General features: G+C 43.3%; 1 protein-coding gene across 2 annotated transcripts; it reads right to left on the bottom strand.

Moving 5' to 3' along the window:
- Nucleotides 1-2,963: 2,963 nt before the first annotated feature.
- LOC109933072 (MYC binding protein) lies at nucleotides 2,964-15,771 on the bottom strand. Of its 2 annotated transcripts, XM_020532080.2 has the most exons (5): nucleotides 15,661-15,771; nucleotides 13,031-13,103; nucleotides 10,867-10,915; nucleotides 7,920-8,046; nucleotides 2,964-3,945 (listed from the first exon to the last, which is right to left on the bottom strand). In XM_020532080.2, the coding sequence occupies exons 1-5, from the start codon at nucleotides 15,673-15,675 to the stop codon at nucleotides 3,901-3,903; spliced, it is 309 nt and encodes a 102-aa protein (XP_020387669.1). In that variant the 5' UTR covers nucleotides 15,676-15,771; the 3' UTR covers nucleotides 2,964-3,900. The 2 variants fall into 2 exon arrangements, with proteins under 2 accessions (XP_020387669.1, XP_048476896.1); XM_048620939.1 differs by lacking the exon at nucleotides 15,661-15,771 and having other exon boundaries at nucleotides 10,867-10,928.
- Between the last annotated feature and the right edge of the window lie 9,078 nt (nucleotides 15,772-24,849).

Consider the following 24,849-nt stretch of genomic DNA (forward strand, 5'->3'; position numbering starts at 1 on the left):
TGATGACGATCACCTTTTGAGTCTGTCCATGTCTTAACATGAATATAGGAGGCATGGTCAATAAGTTTGCGGCTGACACCAAAATTGATGGTATAGCGGACAGTGAAGAAGCTTATATAAAATTACAAAGAGATCTTGATCAATTGGGTCAATGGGCTGAGAGTGGAAGATGGATTTTAATTTGGATAAATGTGACATATTGCATTTTAGTAAATCAAGCAGGGTAAGACTTATACAATTAAAAGTAGGGCCTTGGGTAATGCTGTCATACAGAGGGACCTAGGGGTTCAGGTACATATGTGTTACATGCAGGCAGGGTGGTTAAGGGGTGTTGAGCATGCCCATCTTCATTATTCAGACTTTTGAGTATAGGGCAGATATGCGGAATCTGCCTGTGTATATATGGGTGTGTTTGCACGAGTGGGAAGTGTGTGAGGATGTGTGGGCCTGTGTGCGGGTGAGGAGGTGAGAGAGTGAGAGAGTGAGAGATCTGAGTGAGAGAAGTGCAAAAGTGAGGTCAATGCGTGTGGGCTGTTTGCAGGCATGTGAATGTGCGTGTGCATGCATGTCAGGGATGCGTGCGTATGGAGTGGTACGTTTGCGTGTGTGAGAGTATGTGTGGGGGATGCATGTGGGGTGTATGTTAGTATGTGTCAGGGATGCATGTGTCTGTGTGCATGTTTGGGGGTATTAGCTGTATAGGGTGTCTATGCGTGTGTGCAAACATGCACGTGATCAGGGTCTGTGTGGAGTTTCCACTGCTCCCTTTAACTCAAAATTGTTCAGCAAGTAACAGTCGTGAAAGGATATTAGACTGATCTTACTGCCACCTATAAATATCATTTATTTGAACACACTGTTAATCATTATCAGCTTTTGTGAATAACTATTTCTTTATCGTAAGACACTTGCAACAATAATTTGTGGAGTAAATTAACCTTACCTTGCTTATGACTAAAGTTTTGCTACTGGTCTTTCTTTTGTAAAATTGTAACACTTGAAAAACAGAAAGGGAGCTGAACAAGTTTTATGAATTGTCACAGACCACTGTGTGGCAGCACTTGGTTTGCCTGCGACTGTGCAGACTGTAAGAACAGCATTTTCTTTAAGATTTGCACACCATGGTTGAAGGCCAACCTTAATGGAACCATATGATATAAGAAGTGGGCTATCTAACAGCGAAGAAAACTCTTAGAATCATTCAATGATGACATGGATTGAGACAATTCAGCGTGTTGTGTTCAGGTCAGCACTCTGCAAGAGAAACTCAGCCAGTCCCTTTCTCCCACCTTGAGCAGAAAACCCTCAGGTACTTATTCAAAGCCCTTTTGAAAGACTCACTTGACCTTGTTTCAAAGCACACTCTTGGCTGATGCATTCTTAACTACTCTCCCACGTCACCAGCGGTTCTTTTGCCAATCACCTTGAATTGGTGTCCTTGGTTTAACAGCTCATCTATCAATAAGAAAAGGTTGTTGCCATCTACTGTTTTAATAGATGCTTTTGAATTCCTCTATCAAATTTTCTCTCACTCTTCAATCATCATAGAATCCCTACAGTGTGGAAATAGGCCCTTTGGCCCAACAAATCCACACCACCTTACCCAGACACATCCCCCTATAACCCACCTACTCTACACATCCCTCAACACTACAGGCAATTTTTCATGGCCAATCCACCTAGCCTGCACATTTTTGGACCATGGGAGGAAACCCACGCAGCCACGGGGAGAATGTGGAAACTGCACAGTCGCCCTAGGGTGGAAGCGAACCTGGGTCCCTGGCAGCAGTGCTAACTATTGAGCCACCGTGCCACCCCCTTCTTGAAAGTGAATCTTGAACTTCTCCAACCTAATCATGTAACTGAAATCCCTCAGAGTTCATTTTCTGAACTGGTCCAAATAGACACAATTTATTGCAGAATTTCATCTTGCACTCAGCAGGACAGTTTGCAAGAAATACCAAAGGATGTCAACATTTATACAATAAGAGGGCTAACTGGTTGGCAAAAGGACTTGAATTGAAGGAGATGCTGCCATGGAGAACACACCAGTTAATGGTGATTATCAGTTAACAGCCAGAATTTATTTAAATATTCAATCAGGAAGGATTGGTTCACTTGTCAAGACAATGCCTTAACCAGAGAACAGAAGTCACTTGTTTAGCCAGGTTGAAACAGGTTTTGCAATGGTTCTTTCTGTCTGCAAAGAACAAGAACTGGAGCATTCTCCATTGTAACATTTGAGGGTCAGCCCTCTAGCCCTTTGAATTCCTCTATCAAATTGTAAAGATAGGCTTTAACATCCTCACTGGGTTGTGCTGTCTGAATCCAACATAATGTTTGAAATGTGACAGAACTGGTGTCTTATATTGAGCTTCTGTACACAATACCTCAATTTATAGGATACCAATGCCTTTTCAACCACTTTCTCATCCCACCTGCCACCTTTAACAATTTATCCCATCTTCTTGAAATAGAGTTGTACTCCTGCTTTCATGTTGCATCTCCAATAAGATGGATTATTGCATACTTCTGTCAGCAACTCCAAATCCATCTAATTCCATCAGCTCATGTCCTACTGAAGTCAATCCTTATCTTCTGCACAGTTCAGTCTGCTTCAAAGTTTTGTGTCATCTGCAAATTCTGAAACTTTGTCTGAACACCCAAGTCTAGGTCATTGTTCTCAATCAAGAAAAGCAGCTTCTGAATAACCCCACTACCTAGCTTTCTCCAGTTTGAGAAAGAAAACAGTTGACAATTATATAAATGTGTGCCTCCCAAAAACACAATTAGGCTTTCACGATATTGAGAGTGGACGTGAAAGAAACAGCGAATGAGAGAGAGAGAGCAAGACAGAGAGTGTGGAGGGAAGAGCAGAGGGGCAAGAGGGAGATCACAGGGAAAGATGGAGGGAGGATGGTAGTTATTTGAATTCAGATTGAGTTTATCAATAACACACCAAATGATATGAGCAAATTTATTGAGTAAATCCAAAAAAGAGAAACAGTGAATTTCCTTACAACTACAAACAGCAACAGGGTTTGTGTATTAATGGAGCCAATTAGTCCTGTTGTCAGTCAGATTATTAATAAAGTACTTTGCTGATAAAATACTATTCCTGTGGACCTGCTGCTCTCAGCTACTGGTCTCCAGTATTGAGTTAGTGGGTCACTGCCTGATAACCAGAATCCACTTTCTGCCAAACTGCTGGCATGATGAGGGTAAAACAGCCAACAAGGGAGGTCAATAATCACACTCAAGTGCTGCCGAGTTCCATTTGTTCAGTCTGGCTTGTGAACAGATAATGCAATGCCAGGGTCTATTGTATTGCACCACCTGTATTATTATCCCCTTGCATCCAAACTAGCAGCATATGTAAGACAAAGAATATTTCTTAACAAGCTCAGTACAGCTCCCCACAAACTTAGTGCTTAACAAATTTAGGCCAAACAATCACTGAAATCTCTCTCAGATCTCTAGGAATATCATTCCAACATGAATACAACATTTTAGACAGTTCCAACAATGATACATGCACAATTTGCTTTGATTTTTTTTATCTGAATCAAAGTTCCTCATGTAACCAATACATTGTTCTAATTTAAACACATTTTTTGAAATGTGTTTCAATATTTAATTCCAAATGCTGTTCTGCACACAAGCATACAATACAGCAACTGCATCATCGTATGGTAAAGGTAAAGTCGCCATAATGCCAGAGGACTATCGGGCTGCTCTCTCATTAGAAAGAGATGTGGTCAGCTGAAAGTGGCAACTTATTTGACAAAGGGCTGGCTGCATTTCTGCCCTAGAAGTCCTCAAAATTGATATGATTTCCAAAGTTGAAATAATCTGATTCATTTCACGCCTTCTTCTGACAACGTGGAAATTCCTGATTCGCTATTCAGTTTGTCCTGCCTCTTTTGGCAGTTCAAACTGTGCAAGCTGCGGACAAAAGATCAAAATATTTTAGCCATCACTAAAATGAACTTCCCAGAGATGTCTATATCAAAAAACTTTTATAGACTATACCTGAACAGTCTACATAAAAACCAAATGAACTACGGTCACTGGTCACAAAAACAGAAATCGCTGGAAAAGCTCAGAATCAAGAGTTAACATTTCAGGTCCTTCTTCATCTTTTCCACCACTGATCTTGTCCCCGAAAATTCTGCATTGCTCTCAATGAAATAATTTTATTTTGTAGTTCAATAAAAATCAGTGAGAATATGAATTGTTCTACAAAAACGCACAAAAACACAGGATTTTAAAACGGAACACAGTTCAATGTAGGCTCTGTGCATAGAACTTATCCAGTGTGAAGCAAGATACATCAGAGGATGTTTTACTTCAGCAGTCCAACAAACTTGGAAAGGCATTTCATCCTTAAGATGAGGAGAAAAGTTTTCACTCAGAGGCTGGGAAACCTGTGGAACCTCAACCAGGCAAGACTATGGAGGCCAGGTCACTGAAGAGATTGAATAAAGAAACAAACAGATTTACCAGACTGATGCCTGACATGTGAACAAAGACCGCATCAGTTAGGATTATATTCAATGGAGTTAAAAATGAAGAGGTGGAGGGAATCTCCAAAACCTATAAAACTCAAAGGATTAGACAGAATAAACTTAAGAAGGATGTTCCAAATCAGGGCAGAGTTCAGAACCAGGGCTCACAATTTAAGAATATGTTTAAGAGTGAGACAAGGTTAAATTTCTTCACTTCAAGTGGTGAGCCTGTGGAATTCGCTGAAACAGAGGCCACAACATTGAATGTTTTCAAGGAGTGAAATATGGCTCTTAGAGGGCAAGGAATCAAAAAGAGTATGGACAGGGTACTAAGTTAGATGAACACTCATGATCATATTGAATGGCAGAGCAGATTCAAAGGATTGAGTGGCCTTCTCCTGCTCCTGTTTACCTTACATCTATTTCTAGACACTGAAGATGTCAAGGGGCTTAGGAAGACAATAGGAGGATGCCATTGAGATAGAGGATCAGTCACTATCACATTGAATGGTGGACTAGGTTCAATGAGACAAATCGCCCTCTCTTGCTTCCGCTTCCTACATTTTTATCTTCTGTGCTTCATTTAGTGGAAACAATCTGATCATCCTCCCAAAACCTTCATTACTTTCTATAATCTTTAATCTTCTCTGGTCCTCTGAGAAAACATCCATTTCTCAAACTGATCTCAGCTTTCACCTCCCTTAACTGCCGCTAACCTCATGCACCTTTACCAATTCATTTTTATGGCTTTATCATTTTTGTAGCTTTATCATTTTTGTAACACAAGTGCACACAACAGCAAGTAAAACTCTGACTTTAGCATATCACCTCATACACTTTAATATCCTTTTCAGGGACACAGGAGATAAAATTCAGAATCCACGTGTTTTATACAGAGTTTTCAACCTGAACTCCAGTTGGACACGTCTATCTGAACCAAAAAGCCTCCATTCCTGCATGAAGAATCTCAATTTATAGTACGCCTTTCTTTCCCCCATTCTTTTCTCCTAAAACATTTGGCTTAGTACACAGTACCAAACTATTTCTTTCCTCCACGGTTGAGTCTAAAATTACTCTGTATTCACCAAACTTCATCATTCCTCTTGTACAGACAACCAAATCAATGGGATGAGCTAGCTCAGAAGATTGGACTCTGGTTTGTAATACAGAGTGATGCCAACAGCATGGGTTCAAGTCCTGCACCAGCTGTGATTCTCATGAAGGGTTCTCCTTCTCAACCTCCCCCCTCACGTGAGGCACTGTGACCCTCAGGTTAAACCACCACCAGTCATCTCTAGCTCAGCCCTACGGTCCGGCAAGATTATAGTGACATAACCTATATCCAAATCCTTCATATAACTGCATAAAATTCCACATATTCCATCAAATCAAATACAATTTTTAGCTTTGCAATGCATCCATTGAATTACTCAATGCAGAATGTGTTGTCTACCAGGCCAAGCCCAAAATGGCATTAAACATCAACCACACGGTGTCGTTTTGGAATCATAAAAATGGAAGCTGTGATAGAAGTGCCTCTAATTATATCTGTGAATGTCAGAAGAGGCAAACTCAATCCGGAAGCTTCAGTAGTACTCGTTCACCAGATTCATTAAATTTCACTACCTGCTCCAGTGCGACAAAAAGTCAGCCACGAGCTGCTGTTCTCTCAAACTTACTGATCCAGGGACCCCAGCCTTTGAGAATATTTCTTTCCTTAAGGATATATTCAACCCATGCGATACCCACAAAATGAGAGCATCATTGACTTCTCTTCCTATCTGAGCTGGAATTTAGAGTGTGATTGGGCCTCATATGAAAGCCAGATTTGGTGTGGTGTCTGGCCATTCCTGCACGTGTGGTAGAGAGCTTGAATAAAAAAAATTGTATTTCTGAACACTGAGCTCAAGACTGCTGTTGACATCTCTCTCTAACAGAGTCATAGAGATGTACGGTACAGAAGCAGACCCTTCGGTCTGACTCATCCATGCTGACTAGGTAGCCCAAATTAATCTAGTCCCATTTGCCAGCATTTGGCCCATATCCCTCTAAACCCCTACTATTCATATAACCATCTAGATGCTTCTTAAATGTTATAAATTGTACCAGCCTCCACTGTCTGCTCTGGAGGCTCATTCCATACATGCACCATCTTCTATGTGAAAAACATTGCCCCTTAGGTCCCTTTTCAATCTTTCTCCTGTCACCTTAAACCTATAGTTTTGGACTCCCCTGCAGTGGGAAAAAGACCTTGAATATTGCTTAATCCATACCTCTGATGATTTTATAAACCTCTATAAAGGTCACCCCTCAGCCTCTGATATTCTAGGGAAAATAGTCCCAACCTAATCAACCTCTCCCTACAGCTCAAATCTTCCAACCTTTGCAACATTCTTGTAAATCTTTTCTGAACCCTTTCAAGGTTCACAACATCTTTCCTATAGCAGGGAGACAAGAATTGAATACTGTATTCCAAAACTAGCCTAACCAATCTACTCTACAGCAGCAACATGACCTCCCAATTCCAATCTTCAATGCACTGATCAATGAAGGCAAGCGTACCAATTGCCTTCTTCACTACTGTGTCTACCTGCGACTCTACCTTTCGGGAACTATGAAGCAGCACCCCAAGGTCTCTTTGTTTGGCAACAGTCCCCAGGATCTTACAAAGAGTAAATAAGTCCTGCCCTAATGTGTTTTTCCAAAATGCAACATCTCACATTTATCTAAAGTGAACTCCATCTGTACCTCCTTGGCCAATCGGCCCATCAGCCCATCTGATCAAGGTCCTGCTGTACTGTGGGATAACTTTCTTCGCTGTCCTCTCCAGTCGATTGTCATAGCAACATATCTGGTACACTACTATCCTTCAGGGAAGGAAACTGCCATCCTTACCAAGGAGGAACAACCCTTTAGAAAACTGAAACAGGAAGGCAGAAGGTGTGTTTGGTGGTGGCATTACACTGGAGTTGGTGGGAATGACAAAGTGAGATGTGGTGAACACAGAGCAGGTGGGTGAAACTGGAATTACATCATGGTTCTGAAAGAGTGAAACAAAGGTGACAACAGATTTCCTGAAATAAATCACATCAACCGAGCTGTGGGGTAAATCCTTGTTTGAGAACAAAGGAAAACAATCTAGTGAGGAAAGGTTCATCACTGGAATAGATTTAGAGTCTGATAAATGGAGAATAAAATCGTTGTTGGAGGAGGTAAAATCAAGGTTGCTGTGGGTGTCAGTGGCACTTCATTCATTTTATGGCTCTAACTGTTGAGAAAATCTGACTGTATTCATGCAGCCCCACCACAATGAAACAACTCAAATGGCTTCATACAACCGTGGGCCATCTCATAGACAGCGTGCGAGATGGTACTCATTACTCAGCTGAAACACATGGCATGATGCATTACCTTCGCTTTTAGTTCCTTATTTTCCTCCAGCTGCAATTGGTATTTTTGCCTCAGTTCTATCATTTCGAGTCGCAGTGCTAACGCATCTGAAGGCTCAGGACCTATGGCCAAATGCTGTTTCAAAAAACTAGGACATATTAAGGATAGACATAAAGCTCTCTTTTTCAGTACAGCGAAATTGTAACACTACTGAGCGAAGCACATAGAAATGGTGAAAATAGATTTGTTCTAAGGCAGACTCATTAGTTTGAGATTCTTGTTTCCTACAATACCACTGGCACTAATAACATAATATAGCAGTATAGCTTGTGCTGGAGTTACATTTCTGTAATGATTCCAAAATATAACTTCACCTTAAAGTGCTAAACTTAGCCTTTCTGTAGATCTATCTCTAGCCAGCAAGAGACATCAAAGTCCCCTGCCCCTGATGGCTTGCATCAGTGGATCCTAAAATAGGTAGCTAAGAGACACTGGATGACTGGTTGTAATTTTCCGTAAACCCTTGGATTCTGGTGAAGTACCATAGGGTTGAAAAACTGCCATATGTGACACCCTATTCAAAAAGGGAGGCAAGAAGTGGGTAACTAAAGGCCAACTGGATTAATATCTCATCTTGGAAAATTATTGGAACCAATTATTAAGGAAGGAATAGCAGAACATTTGCAAAAGAATAATCTAATTAAGCAGAATCAGCAGAGCTTCATGAAAGGCAAATCATTTCTGATTAATTCATTGAAGTTTTTTGAGGGAGTCTCAACCAGAGCGGATAGAGGGGAGCCAGTACTGGGTTCACAACTGTTTACAATATATATTAATGACTTGGAGGTAAGAAATGAATGTATTTTAGCAAAATTTGCAAATGACAGAGAAATAGGTGGAAAGGGAGGTTGCAAGAGATATACAGGCAGTTTGCAGACAGCAGGTCAAGCAGCATCAGAGGAGCAGGAAAGCTGACATTTTGGGCCTAGACCTTCTTCAGAAAATCTACATCTACAGAGAGATATTGACTGGTTAAGGTTTGTATATGGAGTATAATGTGGGAAAAGTTTAGTCAAGGAAAGATAACATTTCATTGGAGCTAGTTCACAGAAAGTTCACTAGGATGATCTTAGTGGAGGGATTGTTTTCTGATCAAAGGTTGAACAGGTTGGGACTGTACGCATTGGAATTTAGAAGAATGAGAAGTGAGCTCATTAAAACATATTGTATTCTTAAAAGGACTCAAGAGAGTAAACCTCATGGGAGAGTTGAGGGCCAGAGGGCATAATTTCGGAATAAGTTTAGACTGTGGTGTGAGGAATTTCCTTCCCTAGAGGTTTGAGTGCTTTTAAGGCTCAGATGGATTGATTCTTGGCCAGTAGGTGAACCAAGCTTTATGGTGAAAGGGGAGGCAAGTGGATGTGAGGAGTGTCAAGTCAGTCATTATCCATTTGAATGGCAGAACAGGCAAAGGGCTGAACGATCTATTCCTGTTCCTATTTCTTGTCTCTCCTCCTTCGTATGACAATAAGGGCAACATTTAAACTAAATAACAAGTTATATGGATATTAAAGGTCAAGGTAACAAAAGGCATTATGAAACATTAAGGAATAGAGTCAAAAGACAAATAGGAAAACAAACATAAACTATGAAATTAAATCACAGAGTCATAGCCATAGTCATAGTCATAGTCATAGAGATCTGCATCAGAGAGAAAGGCTCTTCTGTCATCATGTCTACACCAGAAATAAATAACAAGTAAACTATTCTAATCCCATTTTCCAATACTTGACTCTTAGCTTTATATGCCTTGGCATCACAAGTGCACACCTAAATATTTATCCAATGCTATGGAGGGTTTCTGCCTCTACCATCCTTCAAGGCAGTGAGTTCCAATATTCCCACCAGCCTCTGGGTGAAAAGATTTTCCTGACGTGTCCTCTAAACGGTCTGCCATTTAGCTTAAATCTATGCCCCCGGTCATAAATCACTCCATCAAAGGGGAAAGTTTCTTCCTATCAACACCGGTCATAATTTTATATATCTTGATTGTCTCTCCGTGCCCCACCTCCAGTGTCCTCTGCTTTAAGGAAAATAACCCCAGTCTATCTAATCTCTTTTCATAATTGAAACTCTCTAGCCCCAGGCAACTCCTTGATCATGCTCTCTCCACCCTCTCCAATGCCATTACACCCCTCTTAAACTATAGATTCCAGAACTTAATACTCTAACTGTGGCCCAACCAATCTTTTCTAAAGTTCCAGTGGAAAGTCAGAGTAAATCAAAAACATGTCCTGCAAGATTATTTCATGTGAATCCTATTCAATTTCCTTTTGAAATTAATGAAATTCTCCACTCCAACCATCCTGGTAGGCAGTGAGTTTCAGGTCATTACCACATGATGCAGAAGGAATTGGTTCTTCACATTCCCTTACATCTCTTTCCTAAAACCTTACATTTAGATTATTCTGCTCCTTCAAATGACAGCAAATTGAAACAATTTAGATTTAGATAAGATGGACAGAGATAAGCTGCTCCCAGATCAGGTGTGATCAGCCTCTAACCTGTACCGAGATTTGTTGCAATAGTATTCCATTCAGTTCAGTCCCTGTCAAAACTGATGGGGGTATCAGAAGAGAGAGATTTAGCAATGGCAAGGCAATTGAATATCATGGGTGACATCTGATTCTCTCTTGTTGAAGTTGGTCACTACCTGGCACATGTTCCTTGACATTTATTTGCCCAAGCCTGAATGTTGTTCAGGTCTTGCTTCTTTTGGACACAGGCTGTTAAGGCTATCAAGATCACAGCAACCCTATCAGGTTTGAAGAACCATCGGCAATAACTTCTGATCTTGCAACAGCACCTGCATCTCAAAAATGAACAAAAAACTGTTACAGCTGTAATAGCACGGTTTCTGAATGAAGCCAGAGAGAACAGGTAACATTTGCTGATCAATAAAGGATACTCCATGACATTGTTGGGCTTCTCTGGTTCTTCATACAGGATGACCAGCACTGAAAAATAAAACTGTTTCAAGTCTATACATTCACTACAAGTACTCAAAACATATTGACATACAAACAAAGAACAAGACCTGATTTTCAGCTCAACTCTACATCCCTACCAATAACTTTTCACCTCCTTGGTAATCAATCTACTTCTGACTTAAAAATATTTATTAAAGATTCTGCACCCACTGCCTTATGAAGAAGGGAATTCCAAAGACTCTCAGCCTTCAGAGAAAAATAATTTCCTCATCTGTTTCTTAACTAGATCAGTCTCTAGTTTTAAACTATGTCCCCTAGTTCCAGAATCTCTCAAAAGTGGAAACATCCTTTCCATATCTATTCAGTCAAGTCCCCTCAAGATCTTACATGTTTCTCTGGCTCTTCAAAACTCCAGATGATACAGGCCTATCCTGTCTAACCTTTTCTCATAAGGCAATCCACTCATTCTAGTTATTACACTAATAAACCTTCTCTGAACTGCTTCTAACGCTCATACCCTTCTGTAAGTACAGTAAGTACTGTGCACTATTCCAGTTACAGTCTCCCCAGAGCCCTATATAACTGAAAGACAACCTCTCTGCTCCCGTATTCAATTCCCCTCACAATAAAACAATGTCGTACCAGCTTTCCAGATCACTGGATCTTCATACTGACTTTGTGATTCATGCAGCAGGGCAACCAGATCTCTCTGTATCTCAGATATGGAACCGCCCACCATTTAGAAAATATGCTTTTTTATTTAATTCTTCCTGCCAAATGAACAATTTCACAATTGCCCGTATTATACTCTATTTGCCAGATCTTTGCCCACTCACTTAACCTATCTATATCCCTTCATAGGCACCTTATGTCCTGTTCGCAACTCACTTTCCTATGTATTAATGTGTTATCAGCAATTTAGCGACCATACCTTCAGTCCCTTCATCCAAACCCGTTACATAAACTGTAAAGTGTTGAGGCCAAAGTACCTGCCCCAGTGGCACCCCATTTCTGATACCATTCCAGCCACTAATGTGGCATATTTGGATTTTGAAAAGACTTTTGATAAACATGCTTCAGAAAAGGTTATTGGGCACATGGATTGGGGGATAGTGTATTTGTGTGGGTCAAAAGTTGGTACATGGACAGGAATGAAAATGGAAACAAATGGGTCTTTTTTCCGCAAGTGGCAGGCAGTGGCTAGTCCTCAAGGATCAGTGATTGTGACCCACTTACTCATGATATAAATTAATGACCTTGACGAGCGAAGCAAACGCAACACTTCCAAGTTTGCTGATGACGCAAAACTGGACAGAACTGAGAACTGTGAGGAGGATGCAAGGGCACTTCAAGGTGACTTAGACAAGTTGAGCAAGTCGAAAAACACAAGGCAGATGCACCACAACATAGCTAAATGTGAAGTTATACTTATCAGCATGAAAAATAAGAGGAATCATTTTATTTCAATGGTGACATTGGGAAATGTGGGTGTACAAAGAGATCTAGGTGTTATGTAAACCAGCCAATAGACAAGCATGTGCAGCAAGCAATTAGGAGAGCTGAGAACACATTGGCCTTCCTTGCAAGGAGTTGTAAGAGGAAACAAGTATATATTGAATACATTTAGATATGTTTTAAGATTTTTAAAGGCATCAAGCAGTGTGAACAGGAAGCAGGAATATAACATTGAATGGCAGAGCAGACTCAAGTGGCCTAGCCCTGTTTCTATGGTTTCCAGTTTATCATTAACCACTGACGTTCAGCAATAGCAGCGTGTACTGTTGAAAAGATGCAACTCATAAATACAAAGATCTTAGGCAGCACCTTCCAAACCTACGATCACTTCTGTCTGGAAGGACATATGCAGTAGATACATTAGAACACCACCACCTACAAGCTCCCCTACTAGCCACTCACCACCCTGACTTGGAAATATATTGCCATTCTTTTACTGTCACTGGTTCAAAATCCTGGAATTCCCTCCCTACAAGCACTATAGGTCTACTTTCAGCACATGGACTGCAGAGGTTCAAGAAGGCAGCTCACCTTCTTAAGGACAACAAAGGATGGGCAGTAACTGCTGGCCCAGCCAGTGACATCCATGTCTCATGAATGAAAAAAAAAGTGAAACCAGCACCTTACCTTTTGTAAGCATATCCAGCACATTGCCTTTTTCTAAGTATCTACGAAATTGCTCTCTCTGCAAATCAGCAGCCTGGAGTGAACAAAAGTAATAATGTTTCTGTATTTGTGGTACAAATATGTATATGTTTATTAGTGACAGCCAACCTCAACCACCCACTGTTTCTCCCACTCTCTCTACTCTCCTCTCTCCTTCTAAACTCCTGCCCATCCTTCTGCCTCCACCATACTTTCCAAAACTTACGCTTTCTCTGCCCCCTCCCCTCCATTCCTCGCTGTTCTCTCATTTTCTATGTTCCTGACCCTTCATCAACTATCCATCTCCTTTTCTCCATTCCATTTTCCTTTCCTACCCTCCACCTCACCTCATCCTTTCCCCACCTCCCTTTGCCCCGCCAATCACTACCATTCTCCCTCACTTCCACCGTCTCCCACCTCCCCATCTCCCTTCCCATCCCTTGCTTTCCTCCTCCTCTCTCCTTCACCTTCACTTCCCCTCACCACTCACGCGTGCCCTGCTTTACTCCCAATGTGCATTCTTCTTCCCTCACACATCAACCTCCCTCTCTCACTCTCCCTTCCACTCTGCCCTCATATCCTCCCTACCCTCTTCTCTTGCCCGTTCTCTCTGCCTCCCACTCACTTGCCCTTCTTTCCTTCCCATCCCGGCTTCCTTGTGCAATTATTGAAGGAGACACAGACCCCGCTGCATCTCAGAGCTGTGCTCTTTCACCATTTAGATCATATGTCCTTTTCTTTATTTTCTTGCCAGTCTGAACAATTACACAGTTCCCACATTTGCCAGACCTTTATCCACTCCCTTAACTTATTCATATCCCTTTGCCACCTTTATAAGTTACTTTCCTATCCACCTACCTATCACCAACAAATTTGGCAACTTCCATTTCTTCAATCTAGTCATTTATATAAGTTGTAAAAATGTTCAGGCCTCAGCACTGAACCTGTGCACACTGCTCATTACTTCTGCTAACCTGAAAATGCATCAACTATCTCACTAGCCTCTCTGAAAGTTAAGTCCATTATGACACAAGGACCTGTCAGTCTGCAGCTCCAATAATTTGCTCAGTATCAGTATTTGTCATTTTCTCAACTACCTCCCTCCCATCCATTCCTGATCTACAGCTATTTAGACAATAAGACCAGTAGATGAAGAAGCAGAAGTAGACCATCTGGCCCATCAGGTTTGCACCACCCTTCAGTGATCACGGCTGATCTGAGAATCCTCAACTCCACTTTCCTGCCATTTACCCATAATCCTTGATTCCTTCACTGATTAAAAATCTATCTCAGCCTTGCGTATACTTAATAACCCAGCCTTTAACAGCCATCTATGGAGAAGAATTCCATAGATCCAGCACTCTCAAAGGAGAAATTCCTTCTTATCTCTGTTCTGGACTTGGAAGAAAGGACCGCAGATGCTGGATGTCAGACTTGATAAAACGTGGAGCTGGAGGAGCACGGCAGTTCAGACAGCATCAGAGGAGCAGGAAAGTCGACGTTTCTGGTCTGGATCCTTCATCAGAACTGGGAGGGAGTGGGGGGACTCAGAAATAAATACAGGGAGCAACTTCTCCACATCAACCCTTTCAACTTCGCTATGAATTTCATATGTTCAGGTTTCCTCTCATCCTTCTAAACATGACAAGCCCAACCTACTCAATATCTCCATGTTTCACAATCACTTTATACCCAGGATCGACCTAGTGAACTTTCTCTGCACTCCTTCCAACATCTTTCCTTAGATACAGTGACCAAAACTACTCTCAGTATTCCAACTGCGATCTGTGGTATAGTTTTAGTAACATCCCTCACCCACATTTTATTCTCCACTCCTTTTGAAGTAAAGGCTAACATGTGATTTGTCTTCCCTATTACCCTGTAGAATTTTGTGATCGTGCTAGCTTTTTGAGATTCATACACAAGGACTCCCAAAAACCTGTGCTGTAGCTTTACGCACTCTTCATCCCCTTACCTCACTCCCTTCTCCCCATCTCACTCTTCCCAGTTAGCATCACTCTCCTTTTCCTTCCTTGTTGTCTTTTTCCTCTCCTCCTCCCACCATCCTAGTTCCATCCCCTCCTCCTCCAATCTCCCATCTTCCCCTTCCCCTTCTTCCCCTCTCACTCTGCATCCCTCCTCCATTCTTTTCTTCCAGCTTTCCTGCCTCCCCCGTTCCCCTTCCTCACCCACTTCACTTGCACCTCAAATTCATCACGTCTTCATCTACCTCTCTCTTCCCTACCTCACTCTCCTCCACTTACATCTTGCCTCTATTTCTCCCGTCATTCTCCGCCCACTACCTCTCCCACCCCAGCCTCACCATTTATCTTACACCCCTCCACGTCCACCAAGTTCTTAACCATCCACTCTATTCATCTCCCTCCTCAGCCTTGTCTTCCAACACTCCCCTCCACCACCAAGCCCTCCAACCCCCACCTGACTCTACTTTTTCTCCCCTCCTGTCTTCCCTTCCTCCTCCCTCGCTTCATTCCCTTCCCATTCCCCTTAACCCAACCCTTCTTCTCCCTCTCTTACCCCCACCCCATCAGCATCTCTTCCTCACCCCTCTTCTCCTTCTCCCTCTCCCTCTCCCTTACCCTTACTCTTACCCCAAAACGCGCCATATTCTTTGCCTCTGATACCCCAGGCCCCGCCCCCGGATCTCGCTGATTGACAGGATCTCCAGCCAATGATTGCCTGGTTCACTGAATGGCCAATCATATTGTACCGTCGGTGGCCGCGCTCACGCCGTTTGTCCAATCAATAAGCGAGTGACTCAGCCCCGCCCCGAACGTTGACGTGCAACATTCTTTCCACACCTGGGACTAATATTTGCATTAACCTCAGGACCAACAGCTGGATTCACACCTGGTTTAACATCTGCACTCACTACTGGGTCTAACAGCTGGGACTGACATCTGCACTAACCCCTGAACCAACAGTTTGATCCCCACATGGGTCTAACATCTGCACTAACCCCTGGGACTAACATCCAGGTCCACAACTGGGGCTGATATCTGCACTCCCCACTGGACTAACAACTGGATCCACACCTGGGACTGACATCTGCACTCTCCAATGGACTAACAACTGGATCCACACCTGGGACTGACATCTGCAGTAAACCCTGGGACTAACATCCAGGTCCGCAACTGGGGCTAACATCTACAGTAACCCCTAGATGAACAGCTGGATCCACACATGGACTAACATCTGGGAGGCACATCCAGACCAACACCTGGACAAGCAGTTCCTTTTAAAAAGCTGTCTATCTCCTCCTTTGGATTTACTTCCTGTTCCAGCATTCACCACACTATGCATTTGTGAATTCCACACATTGTGACCGTTTAAGAGGGGTAATTCACTTCATGCCTGTTTTAAACATGCCGCCTCTTGCCCTCTCGTTCCTCTAAACTCCAGAGAATATGGGCCTAAACAGCTCAGCCTCTCTTCATAAGAGAAACCCATCACATCTGGAATCAACCAAGTGAATCTGCTCTGAACTGACTCCAATCATACTATGTTCCTTCACAAGGAAGGAGAACGAAACTGTCTGCAGTACTAAAAGCCATCTTGTTAATACCTTGCACAGACGTAGCAACACTTCCCTACTTTTATAGTACATTCCTTTAACAATAAATACCAAAATTCCATTTGTCTTCCCTATTACCTGCTGTCTCTGCAGACAAGGTTTCTGTGATTCATGCACAATTCTTTCAAGCATTCACATCAATCTTCAGCCAGAACTGTCAAGTGGATAATTCATCTCTGTCTTCTTCAGTGGTCCCCAGTTTCTCAGATACCAGTCTTCAACCCATTTGATTCATTCCATGTGTTATCAAGAAACAGTTGTATGCACTAGATATTGCAAATGCTCTGGGGAAACATTCCAGTAAGAGTAGTGAAAACTTGCACTCCAGAACTTGCTACTCCCCTAGCCAAGCTCTTCTAGTACAGTTACAACACTGGCATTTGCCCAACAATATGGAAAAATGCTTAGGGACAAAAGGCAGCACAAATCCAACCTAGCCAATGATTGTCCCATTAGATCATCAGTAAAACGATGGAAGGTGTCGTCAACAGTGCTATCAAGCTGCACCTGCTCCATCAACAACCACTCAGTTTCTTGCCTCATTGCAGCCTTGGTTCAAACATGAACAAAAAAGCTGAATTCCAGAGGTGAGGTGAAAGTGACAGCCCTTGACATGAATGCCGCACTATAACAAATGTGCACCAGAGGAGCCCAAACCAATCTACAATCAATGGGAAAATCTCATAATTGTTACAGACATACCGAGCACACAGGAAGATAGTTATGGTTGTTGGAGGTCAGTCATCTCAACTCCACAACTCAAACACTCAGTGGTTAACACTACTGCCTCACAGCACAAGGGACCTGGATGCAATTCCACCCTTGGACAACTGTCTGTGTGGAGTTTGCACGTTCTCCCTGTGTCGGCATGGGGTTTGCTCCAACAGCCCCAAAGATGTGCAGTGATAGGGTTGCCCATAACTAAGTAGTACAAAATGGCTGCCAGCAGCCCATAACTAACAGAAAATGGCTGGTGGAATGCAGCAGAACATGGCTGACAGTAGATAGGGAGCCTTGGGGAAATACTTTCTTAATGTAGTCTCAGCAAGTCGAACAATAGCAAGTCTGTCTTAAATGGGATAGAAAGTGCAGATGGGAAAATGTTATCCATTGTGAAAAACTTTGAGGAGAAAAATAAAAAAAATCTGTGAAAACATCATGACCGGGGCTGGATCACCAGCCCGACTAGCTCTTTAAGATGGTGTATGAGAGAGCCAATTACAGAGGGACGACCCAGTGCCGCTGACCAATAGTATCAAAGGTTGGGGGGGTGCAGCGTGTGAGCTCTAAGTTTTAACTGTACACAATCTGAAGCTTTTGAGTGCCTTACTGAGAAGAAAATCTGAAGCTGTAACGAAGCTGTACCAAAATAAAGTTGTATCTGATTCTATCATCAGACCGTCATTGGAAAATATGAGATTTAACAATTTGGTGATGTGAGCAGGGCCACTGGAGAAATAAAGGACTAAATCTTGGACAACAGACCTACGAGGAAGTAAGACCTCCCCCTTTTAAAAGTTCTTGGCCGTTTGTCTAAATTTGTTGTACCCTCTGCGCGATTTTGAAATTCTCCGAGTGGTGTACGGCTTGAGGTCCCCTAGCAGCTGTCTAACTTGGCAGAGAAAATAATATCTCTGCACCAAGCCCCCTCCCCTACCAACTATACAACTAGCCTATGACTCAAGAACCATTGAAACTGATAGTCATAAGAAATAATGGCAGGGGAAAAGAAACATGAACTCCTGACAACAACTAAGGGTGGGCAGACTCCACCTGATATATTGGAAGATGAAATTGGACAGAATTTGAAGGATTAATCATGGAATCCCTACAATGTGGAACCAGGCCCTTCAGTCCTACAAGTCCACACTGACCTTCAAACATTTCCATTCAGACCCATCCTGCATAACCTACATATCCCTGAACACTATGGGCAATTTAGCATGTCCAATCCACCTAGTGTGCACATCTTTAGACTGTGGGAGGAAACTGGAGCACCCAGAGAAAACCCACACAGACACAGGGAGAATGTGCAAACTCTACAAAGACAGTTGCCTGAGGGTGGAATTGAACCCAGGTTGCTAGCACTATGAGGCAGCAGTGCTAACCTCTAAGCCACTGTGCCACCCTATCATAGAACAACAATTTGATCTACCTAAAACCTCTGTGGAAATCAAGCAAAAGTACAATACCTCCATGGGACAATGGTCCCTGGATGATATTAAAAGGGCCTGGGGAAAGACCACACATTTGAAAGAGAAAGAACGAGTAAGATGGTCCCTCATGCTAATGGGACAGATCTGACAACTGAAGGAGATAATACAGAAGTCAAGTCATGACAGGAGATAAAACAGAGCTGAAAAACCAGCTTATGGCTGTCTGTGAGGAACTGAAATGCACCAAAAAGAGCTAGGAAGAATGGGAAGAAGCCTCCCGAAGAAAGATTCTGGATCCCTAACCAAGTCCTCCTAACCCTACTATCCCAGGGTCGGTAAAAGATCACTCTAACTCTCGCTAAGCCATTTGGAAAGCGAAATACAAAAGGGAGAGAGAGCAGAATCGTCCACTGACTCCAGCGATGACTATGGGCCCTGTTTAGCCCCCTTATGGACCAAGCAACGCAAAGCCCGGTCCCAGCAAAAAACTAAAGAAGGGAAGAGGATTGAATACAAATCTGAATGGGTCGACTGGTGCAGACACGATCCCGCACCACCAAAGATGGTGGATAAATGGTCCGAAGAACTACTTCCTCCAACAAAAAGGGAAACTTAAAGACCTAGGAACAACTGGAAAGGCTGAAGGAAATCTATGGTATGCACCCACTGGACAAAGTGCAGATACTAAACATCATGGCAAGGCTCGACCGAGGCAAACCCCTCCCCTAAGCAGCTACTAACAGATGTATCAAGAACGTGACGATCAAACAGCAGAAAGAGATGTTGAATATTACAAAAAACTAGAGGAGCCCACCATCTCCCTCACCGTATCCCTGATGGCTCTAGTACAACAATGAGTGGATGGAATTTATATCCCTATGAGGCTGGGCAACCAAGAAATAGACTGTCTTTTGAACAGTGGAGTGGAATTAACCTGTTTACCTCCGTGTTATGGAAAATTGCTAACCTTGGACAGGAAAACAAACAGCACATGGAGTGGGAGGCAAAGGTCACACTATTAAAAGAACACATCTGGTGCCCTTTGAACTGGGCATGAATTAACGACCTTGGTTTGGGTAGGACCAGTGGAACAATCTCTCTTGGGAATGGACTTTCTGAACCAGGTAAAGTCTTCCTTGCACTTTGAGGATGGTTAAGTGACCTGGTCCATAAGACGCGTGGAAAAGGAAGAGTTAAGGGACCACCCAATCTGGGCAAAGGATAAGAACAATTGTGGCTTGCTCCAGATGGAACCAGCATCATTCACCGGAATCACTCCTCCATGCACCACATGCAGCCTCTATCACAGGAATCTTGCCCATCATCCAACAACTGGAAGGACAAGACATACTGGTGAAAATACACAACTCCTCCAACAGCCTGGTATGGCCGGTTTGAAACCCAGACACGAATATAACGAGAGATATTGTGAACCTAATCAAAAAGAAAAAGGAGGCATTTATCAAGGCTAGGAGGCTGGGAACACATGAAGCAAGGGTGGAATACAAGGGAAGTCAAAAGAAACTCAAGTAAGGAGTCAGGAGGCCTAAAAGGAGTCATGAGAAGTCATTGGCCAACAGGATGAAGGAAAATCCCTAGGCTCTTTATACATGTATAAAGAGCAAGAAGGTAGCCAAGCAGAGGGTTGGCTCACTCAAGGACAGGGAAGGGAATTTATGTGTGAAGCCAGAGGAAATGGGCGAGGTATTAAATCAGTACTTTGCATCAGTATTCACCATAGAGAAGGACTTGGTGAATGATGAGTCTGGGGAAGGGTGTGTAGATAGTTTGGATCATGTTGCGATCAAAACGGAGGAGGTATTAGGGGTCTTGAAAAACATTAAGGTAGACAAGTCCCCAGGGCCTGATGGGATATACCCCAGAATACTGAGGGAGGCAAGGGATCAAATTGCTGGGGCCTTAAGGGAAATCTTTGTATCCTCACTGGCTACAAGGGAGATCCCAGAGGTTTGGCGAAAGGAATAATCCAGCTAATTACAGGCCGGTGAGCCTTACATCAGTGGTAGGGAAATTATTGGAGAGGATTTTTCAAGACAGCAGTTACTTCCACCTGGAAATCACTGGACATATTAACGAGAGGCAACATGGTTTTATGAAGGGGAGGTCGTGCCTCACTAACTTGGTTGAGTTTTTGAGGAAGTGACAAAGATGAGGGTAGGGCAGTGGATGTTGTCTACATGGACTTCAGTAAGGCCTTTGACAAGGTCCCTCATGGCAGGCTGATACAGGAGGTAAGATTGCACAGGGTGAGAGGTGAGCTTGCAAGATGGATAAAAAAAAGCTTGGTGATAGATGACAGAGGGTAGCAGTGGAAGGGTGTGTTTCTGAATGGAGGGCTGTGACTAGTGGCGTTCCTCAGGGATCAGTGTTGGGACCTTTGCTGTTTGTAATATATATCAATGATTTGGAGGATAATGTAACTGGTTTGATTAGTAAGTTTGCCGATGACACAAAGGTCGGTGAAATTGCGGATACAGCTGGATATAGATCAGTTGGTGACTTGGGCAGAGAGATGGCAGATGGAGTTTAACCTGGAAAAATGTGAGGTAATGCATTTTGGAAGGTCTAATCCAGATGGAAAATATACAGTAAATGGCAGAACCCTTAAGAGTACTGATAGTCAGAGGGATCTGGGTGTACAGGTACACAGGACACTGAAATTGGCAACGCAGGTGGAAAAGGTAGTCAACAAGGCATACGGCATGCTTGCCTTCATCGGCAGGGGCACCGAATTTAAAAATTGGCATGCAATGTTGCAGCTTTATAGAACCTTAGTTAGGCCGCATTTGGAATATTGTGTTCAATTCTGGTCGCCAAACTACCAGAAGGATATGGTGGCTTTGGAGACGGTACGGAAAAGATTTACCAGGTTGTTGCCTGGTACGGTGGCCATTAGCTATGAGAAGAGGATTGAGAAACTTGGGTTGTTCTCACTGGAATGACGGTGGTTGAGGGGCGACCTGATAGAGGTCTACAAGATTATGAAGGACATGGACAGACTGGACAGTCAGAAGCTTTTTCCCAGGGCGGAAGAGTCAGTTACCAGGGGCCATGGGTTTAAGGTGCGAGGGGCAAGGTTTAAAGGCGATGTACGAGGCAAGTTTTTTACACAGAGGGTGGTAGGTGCCTGGAACTCACTGCTGGGGGAGGTAGTGGAAGCAGATACTATAGTGACTTTTAAATGGCGTCTTGACAAATATATGAATAGAATGGGATAGAGGCATATGGTCCCCGGAAAGGTAGGGGGTTTTAGTTGTGACAGCATGTCGGTGTAGGCTTGGAGGGCCGAAGGTCCTGTTCCTGTGCTGTAATTTTCTTTGTTCTTTGTTCTATTGACTATAGAAAAGCCAACCAATGCATTGATCAGAAAGCTCCTTTGGTCGCAGATCCCGCCACCATTTTTAATGCCTTCACACTGGAATGTAAATAATTCTCTGTGATAGATATGGCCAATGGATTCTGGTCAGTACAGTTGGCACCTGAAGTGGTTTGCCATCGTCTTCCAGCAACAACAGTGCACTTGGACCTGGCTACCACAGGGCTTCCACAGCAATCCTATTGTATTTCAGATGTCCCTGCAAAATAACTTGTCAGCCTGGTGGCTCAGTGTTTAGCACTGCTGCCTCACAGTGCCAGGGACCCAGGTTCGATTCTATCCTCGGGCGACTGTCTGTGTGGAGTTTGCACACTTTCCCCGTGTCTGTGTGGGTTTCCTTCAGGTGCTCTGGTTTCCTCCCACAGTCCAAAAATGTGTAGGCTAGGTGGATTGCCCTTGCTAAATTGCCTGTAGTATTCAGGGATGTGTGGGTTATTAGGGGGTTGGATCTGGGTAGGACACACTGAGGTCCAGTGTGGACTTGTTGGGCCGAAGGGCCTGTTTCCACACTGTAGGGATTCTATTCTTCTATAAAGAGTTACCCGCTATGTCTTTCACAGTTATTCAATACGTGGATGATATTCTAGTGGCCTCCAATACAGAGGAACAGCACAAACTCCATCCGCGAATCCTGCTGGGCCACATGCACTCCCAAGGACATGAAGCCATAAGGCTCAAGTGTCGCAGAATGAGGTTATGTATTTGAGGCAAAAGATTTCAGAAGGAAAAAGATAACTTAGCCAGGACAGAACGGCAGCAATTTGGAAGGCTCAAGAGTGTATGGCCAACGGGGAGTTCCAAACCTCAGCATACAGAAAAGCAACCCACACTGATCAAATCCTCAACTTCCACAGCAACCACCCCAATGTCCACAAACAAAGTTGCATTAGGACCCTATTTAAATGGGCAAGGACACACTGCAACACTCTGGAACTATGCAGGAAAGATGAAGAGCATCCATACAAAATCCTCACTATAAACGGATATCTCCACGACTTCATCCACAGATGCCTATTAAACAGACAATAACAGGAGGACACAGTCCGCCATAACACACTGGCCACACTGCCCTACATCAAGAACAAATCAACAAATCAACAAGACTCTTAAGACCACTAGGAATCATGGTGGCCCACAAGCCCACAGCCACTCTATGACAAACACTCACAAGGATTAAAGACTCCATTTCCACAATATGCAGAACCAATGTGGTTTACAAAATACCATGCAACGACTACCACAAACATTACATCGGACAGTCAGGAAGGAAACTAGCCATCAGAATATATGAACGTCAGCTAGCAGCAAACTGGCACGATTTAATATCAGTACACTCAGACAATGTAGGCCATCAGTTTAACTGGGACAAGGTAACCATAGTAGCCCAAGCCAAACATAGACACGTACAGGAATTCCTAGAGGCATGGTTCTCCACCCGTAATGCTATCAACAAACATATAGAATTGGACCCCATATACAAACCCATACAGATCAAAACTGGAAATGACACTGCTCACCATCGAAGCCACATGGCAGAATGTAATGGCCACTGAAGATTTGGTCCTCATCCAAAAACTGACTGTCAAGTGTCTCCACACAGTACATGCCTTTCGGCCAATGAATAGAGTTTCGCAAATATTGGCAGCAGTCTTAGAAGTGTCCATTCTCCACATTGTCCGGGCCAGCCCAGTTAACCCTGCAACTGTGCTCCCAGTGTCCAAAGAGCATGAAGAAGGAGGAGATGGGTATAAAGAAGAACATGACTGTGTGGAAATTTTAAAACAAATAGATGGAGCAGCTCTAGCAGCAGAGCCCAGATGTTTTTTCTTTTTTATGGACAGATCCTCTTTCGTTGAAAATGGGGTTGGAAAAGATGGAAGGGCAGTCACCAGTCTGAATGAAGTTGTGGCAAAAGGTAGTTTTCCCGCTGGAACATCAGCCCAACAGACCAAGCTGCGTGTCATGTATCAGAAGCAAACGAGGTAGCAGAAGGACAGACGGCTGATATCTACACGGATTCTAGCTATGCATTTCGAGTAGGCCACAATTTTGGGCCACTATGGCAAAAGAGGAAATTCCTTACAGCTGCAGATATCCACATCCAAAATGAGAATGAAGTCCAAAATCTACTTGAAGACTACAATTATCCTAAGAAGTCTCCATCCTGAAATGTAAAGAGAAAATACTGTAGAAGCCCAAGGAAATGCTCTGGCTGACCAAGAGGCCAGAGAGGCCGCCTCACACGAAGAGCCTCTGATGGGACCCGCCTTAATGTGTAAATTAAAAATGCTCAGGACTTTGACACAAGCCTAAAAGGATATGCAGAGTCAATATTCCCGAGAAGGAGAATGGACCTGGATTAAGGCAGGAATTAAACTGTGCTGCGATGTTATCTGGAGACAAAGAGAGATGGACAAGCTCATCACCCTGCAGGCATTAATGCCCTTTTTAGCGCAATAGATCCACTCATGCCCAGGTGGTAGCAGACCATCGTGTGACCTGCCACAAGAACAACCCTGGACCTATCACAGCCATGCCACAATTGAGATGTCCTGCCCCTGCAGGACTGTTCCAACAACTACAAACCTACAAGTTGATTACATATCCTTCTCCCAGCAACCCCCCCCACCCCGCCCATGTCGAGGCTATACTG

The sequence above is a fragment of the Rhincodon typus genome, chromosome 49, assembly GCF_021869965.1.
Source record: "Rhincodon typus isolate 14 chromosome 49, sRhiTyp1.1, whole genome shotgun sequence".
In the NCBI taxonomy this organism is placed as follows: domain Eukaryota; kingdom Metazoa; phylum Chordata; class Chondrichthyes; order Orectolobiformes; family Rhincodontidae; genus Rhincodon; species Rhincodon typus.

What these genes read in the sequence shown, in the direction of transcription:
- LOC109933072 (XM_020532080.2), bottom strand. An exon ending in GCTGGATATGCTTACAAAAG is followed by an intron (nt 10,916 to 13,030) that starts GTAAGGTGCTGG and finishes TTTATTTTTCAG; the next exon opens with TGCTGGTCATCCTGTATGAA. An exon ending in ATAAGGAACTAAAAGCGAAG is followed by an intron (nt 3,946 to 7,919) that starts GTAATGCATCAT and finishes TTTTGTCCGCAG; the next exon opens with CTTGCACAGTTTGAACTGCC.